The 5728-nt window shown below is 43.2% G+C and overlaps 2 protein-coding genes across 3 annotated transcripts in view; one reads left to right on the top strand and one right to left on the bottom strand.

The window, feature by feature from the left end:
• The window catches only part of Pde4d (phosphodiesterase 4D), a 1511116-nt gene that overhangs the window by 1424843 nt on the left and 80545 nt on the right, over positions 1–5728 (bottom strand). The window lies entirely within an intron of this gene.
• LOC116083312 (endogenous retrovirus group K member 6 Gag polyprotein-like) overlaps positions 5208–5728 on the top strand; it is a 2188-nt gene continuing 1667 nt past the window's right edge. The window contains exon 1 of the mRNA XM_031360098.1: positions 5208–5536. Within this exon, the coding sequence (XP_031215958.1) occupies positions 5208–5536 (329 nt within the window). The remainder of the gene's footprint in view (positions 5537–5728) is intronic.

The following is a 5728-nucleotide window of genomic DNA, read 5'->3' as shown; positions in this document are numbered from 1 at the left end:
CTCTCTCTCTCTCTCTCTCTCTCTCTCTCTCTCTCTCTCTCTCTGTGTGTGTGTGTGTGTGTTTGTATACATGCCTGGTATGCCAGGAATCAACTCCAGGGCAAAGGACCTAAGCCTTTAAAATACTTTTTTTAAGTTTATCTGACTTGTTACAAAATAAATCACTTCCACATGCCCTTAGATCTTATATAGCTGCTTTCCCTGAGTGTCTGTTCCCTCAACCTCCACTCTTCATGGGGGCTTAGGCTCCTTTTCAGTCTCTTCCTGACACTGACAGAGACTGAAGCTCAAAGGAGAGTAAGTCACGCTTGGGGACACCTTGCCTTAGAGTGACTCCAGGGTTGTTAGTGAAGTCATACCTCTCCAACTAGAGTTTAGGATAAAAGTCAAAGGTTTGAGAGTTGTACATCCAACAGAAGAGAAGCAAAACTGTAACTAAGACCAGAACACACATGAGACATGTAATTAGGAAGGAAAGTAAGTCACTTGGAAGTCCCCAAATATGGCCTCTCCCCTGAGATTCCAGGCCATTGCCTCTTAAAGTATCCTAGTATGAGAAAACAAAAACCCATCCTTCCACTCCCAGAGAGAGAGGTCAGGTTCTCTCATCTCTTTAATAAGTTTGTCCACGTACAGGAACTACTTGAGGCCCTGAAGATACATTGCTCTGGAAACCAGATTAAGACCTTATTTCCAGAAGAGTCGTCACCAGACCAACACATCACTCTTGCAAGCTTGCTATGTCTGAGAACCTGGAGGAGACTTGTTTAGAACAAGGTCTTATTCTCTGTGAGTTATTTCCCTAATATTATTATTACTATTATCATTATTATTATTATTATTTCACTTTATATCCTGATCACTGTCCCCCCTCCTGGTCCCCTCCTTCCCACACATTCCTTTCACTTCTCCTCTAAGAGGATGAAGCCCCCACCCTCAATATCCCCCTATCCTGGCACATCAAATCTCTGCAGGGCTAGATGCATCTTCTTTCTCTGAGGTCAGACACTTAAATGACAAAATGCTAAGGTTTTACCACTCACAGCTCATAAGGTTATATTACTGGGACCTTATCAATGGTCCTAGTAGCATCTCCATCCAGACAGCCAATATGTCTCCTAATTTTTACTACCTCTACCTTAGTCTCAATACTTCATACTTACTGCAAATAAAAACTGAAACCACAGGGTTTACATGCAAGTTTCAAGTTTCCTAATGAGCAGCAAATTCCTAAGTAGCCGTTCAAATGTAGAAATCCATTCATGTGACAAAGCATCTAAAATTAACTCAGATGTCGCCGGATGTATGCTGGGTCTGCTTTGGGAAACACTGTCCATATGCTCATCTTTGCAGAGTTGATCATGGTCTCTAAATTTAGATTATTTAAATGAAACACATTTTAAAGGATCTGCCCTCCTCTCACAGCCTCCACTCCTACTCGCCCAAGAGCCCCCTCAGCATCTCTCTCCAAGGCAACTATCACAGGCTCCCAGCTTCAAAGCTTGACTCCCTACAACAGCCTATTCACACAGCAGCCATACATCAGATCATGTCTCTCCCCTGCCCCAGAAAGGACCTACAGATTGCTGCTGAACTCAGAATCTAAGTGCAAAGATGGCACTGCTCAAAAAGGCGCTGCATGATCTGGACCCTGGTTGTCTGCTCATCATGTTCCTTCCCTTTCTTTCCATTGCAAGTCCCAGCAGTCTTTGCACCTGCTAATTCCTCTGCTGAAAACACTTTGTCCAGCTCACCACTCACCCCCTCACTTCAGAGGCCTTCCCTGAATACCCAATCTAAATTCACCTCCACTACTACTCCATCTACACAACACTTCATTTTCTCCACCCCAGGTTCTGCTGCCAGACATTAATTTACATATTCAAGCATTTGTTTAACATCACTTAGACTGAGCAAATTGTAGGCTTCTAAGAGACCTACATTTTGTCTATTTTTACACAACTGTATTATTCATGATTGAAATGGTATGAAAGCCACTCAGCAGGCTCCCATTTGAGGGTGTTAGCAACTGAGAAATGGCAGACAATGAACATTCTTTTCAACATGCTCATTTGAGGTTTCTCTAGGACACATACAGTGGGCAGTAATAAATGCAAACATGGGATGTGGGACAGAAGAAAGTGAAACAATTATACGTGAAACCAAGAGCAAAACCACAGATTTCCTCCATAAAGGCTGCTCAGACATAGGCCCCTAAATACTGGAACAACTTAGCATAGACTAGAGCCCAGGAGCAGGTACAGCCAGAATGGAAAAGAAAAGAACTTTGGAATTAGAGAATTTGTACCACTTGATACATGTAGTGGGCCCACAACTAAACCAAGATTTTTATTTCATGACAGACTAACCCCTCAACAAGCATTGAGAACAAGCAGTATGAAATAACTAGGTGGAGGGTTTGTTTTTTTTTATTCCTTTGTTCTGTTAGTATTTTACCAATTCTTTAGAGATACCACAGAACAAGACAACTGCAAAAACAGAAGCTTTGTGAGCTCAGGAAGCTGGGTGAGAAAGATGCTTTAAGTATGTTTGCCTCCTGTGTGCTGTCTGCTTTGTTACCCTCTTCTTTAACATTGAAACTGCTGCCTTCCTGGGGAGCTCCTGGGAGGTATGCAAGATAGAGGACAGAAGAAGTTGAAGTGACTTTTGGTACATGGAATGTTTGTTAATGGCTTTCAAATCCCAACCGCCTTGTGTATGCACTACAACTCACAGCTTTGTACTTTTTTCCTAAGACTTCAAGATCCACCATGCCATGCCTTAGCCTGTGGAGTGCTAGCAAATGTGATACCAAAAAGGGTGTGTGTGTGTGGGTGTGGGTGTGTGTGTGTGTGTGTGTGGGTGGGTGTGGGTGTGGGTGTTGACACCTAGCCTCTTTATGTAACTGGACCTGCTTGCTCATAGACCCTGAACACCTTTTTTTGAGAGCATGTCTAGACTAGTCTGCTGGATTCCCCAGTGAAGGCATGATTAGAGATTAGACTGTCAGTTAATAATCACAGCTTGGTTTACACAAGTAGAACACCCAAGCTGATTGGTAGCTTGGGAACACAGTCCTGGTTGACATTTTAAGATCTAGGCTTGCAGAACTTTGATATATATACATAGGTAAAGAATAGAACTTAGAAAATTGTCCTCCAGATAACCAAGAGATTAAAAGCAGAGGTCAGGCCAGTCAGCCATCTGCACCCATGAGCAGAGGTTGTTCCACAGCCCTCTCATGCCAGAATAGACCTGTTCTCCCAGGAGTGCTTTCGCTCCCCAACTCTGAGGTAAGATAGCCACTTTCTCTCCAATAACTATCTGGAGTGGAGCCAGACAGAAGGACTCAGAACACAGAACAGTGCAGAAACTAGAACAGGATCTTTCTGGTTCACCATGTGCACCCAGAGCTTGAGATGATCCAGAGCCCTTTGTACACAAGTTCTGCCATGAAAAATCTGGTCACCCATGAGGGACCTCAGGCCTATGGACCCACAGGAGGAACAAGCTCTAATCAGAGACAGCAAGAACATCTGACACCAGAAAAAAACAGATGGCAAAAGGCAAACGCAAGAATTTTACCAACAGAAACCAAAATTACTTGTCATCATTAGAACCCAGTTTTCCTACCACATCAAGTCCTGGATACCCCAACACACCAGAAAAGCAAAATGTGGATTTAAAATCACATTTCATGGTACTGATAAAAGATTTTGAGAAGGACATTAAAAAAAAAAGAACCCTTAAAGAAATAGAGAAAACAGGTAAACAGCTAGAAGCCCTTAAAGAGGAAACACAAAAATCCCTTAAAGAATTACAAGAAAACACAACCAAAGAGGTGAAAGAATTGAACAAAACCATTCAGGATATAAAAATAGAAGTAGAAATAATAAAGAAAACATAAAGGGAGACAACTCTGGAGATAGAAAACCTAGGAAAGAAATCAGGAGAAATAGATGCAAGCATCACCAACAGAATACAAGAGATAGAAGAGAGAATCTCAGGCACAAAAGATACCTTAGAAAACATTGACATAGCAGTCAAAGAAAACACAAAATGCAAAAAGCTCCTAACCCAGAACATCCAGGAAATCCAGGACACAATAAAAAGACCAAATCTAAGAATAATAGGTATAGAATAGAGTGAAGACTCCCAAGGTAATGGGCCAGTAAATATCTTTAACAAAATTATAGAAGAAAACTTCCCTAACCTAAAGAAAGAGGTGCCCATGAATATACAAGAAGCTTACAGAACACCAAATACACTGGATCAGAAAAGAAATTCCTCCTGTCACATAATAATCAAAACACCAAATGCACTAAACAAAGAAAAGATATTAAAATCAGTAAGGGAAAAAAGATCAAGTATCATATATAAAGGCAGACCTATTAGAATTACACCAGACTTCTCAACAGAGACTATCAAAGCCGGAAAATCCTGGGAAAATGTCATACAGACCCTAAAAGAAGACAAATGCCAGCCCAGAATTGTTGGGAACCATGAGAGCCCTGAGATAAATATCCTGCCCCAGCTAATTGAGAACACGGAGATTAACATCCTGCCTGACTATCACAAGGATGTGAACCCTGAGATTAACATCCTGCCTGACAATCACAAGGATCTGGCTTGGCCCTGGGAAAAGAACATTCATGGAAATCCACCCCTTCTCCACCTGTCATCCACCCCCTCCCCACCTATCACCCCGGAGCTCAATCCCAGAAGATCTTGTAACCTTCTATTTCCCTCCTTCCTCTCCCCCTCCCCTCCAAGATTTTTGCTTTAAATATGCTCGGCTCCACTAAGTAAACAGCTCTTGACAAGTAATGCTTCCTTGAGTCCTGTCGTCTCTCTCGCCCATTCTTTATTCACAGGTTGTGACCCTCCTATTACTGGACCTGCAGGCCAGGTCAGGTGGCACCCGACGTGGGGCTCGAGGCATGGGTCACCTCCCGGACGGATTAAGATCGTGATTGAATCCAGGTTCATGACTGACGCTGCTCGCCCGGTTGCTCAAGTCATTAGGTAAGTCATCCGACTTAGACATCTCAAGAATGGGCCATTCCATGTCTAAAGAAGTCCGCTTTATAAAGGACTTAAAAGAAGCTCTCAGAGAGAGGGGCATAAGGGTAAAGAAAAAGGACTTGGTAAGATTTTTTATCTTTATCGATGAGACATGTCCTTGGTTCATGATAGATGGACCAACAATGCATTCAAAAAACTGGCAGAAAGTAGGTCGCGAACTAAATGCCTTGATTGAAAAGGAGGGTAATGATGCTGTTGGTCACAGTATCTTTTCCTATTGGGGTCTTATTCGTGATATAATTGAGTCATCTGAGAGTGGAGGAGGCCAAAAACAACTTCTCTCTGTTGCTGAATTTTGCTTGAAGGAGTCCCTTCTGCCTTCTCACTCCCCCTCCTGTGCTTCTCTGCCTCGGTCTTCCTTTACTCTTATTGATATGCCTTCTGACCTTTCGCCTCCCGATCCCCCTTCCTCTTCCATTTCTGATCCCACTGCTGCTCCCCTTTCTCAGAAGTACTCCTCGCCCCACCCGGCCTCTTCCCCATTCCTCCGTCTACTTCCCTTTACCCCAGACTTCCCCCTTCCTATGAAGACCCCATTTCATCCATGGAGCGTGGCTGTTCCCCTTTCAGTCAAGCCTCCTGCCACTTCCTCAGCCCATCCTTCATCCCAAAAACCTCTTCCCTCCCAACATGGCTCCTCCAC

The sequence above is a fragment of the Mastomys coucha genome, unplaced genomic scaffold (genome assembly GCF_008632895.1).
Source record: "Mastomys coucha isolate ucsf_1 unplaced genomic scaffold, UCSF_Mcou_1 pScaffold8, whole genome shotgun sequence".
NCBI lineage: Eukaryota > Metazoa > Chordata > Mammalia > Rodentia > Muridae > Mastomys > Mastomys coucha.
This window is presented reverse-complemented; position numbering and strand designations above follow the sequence as displayed.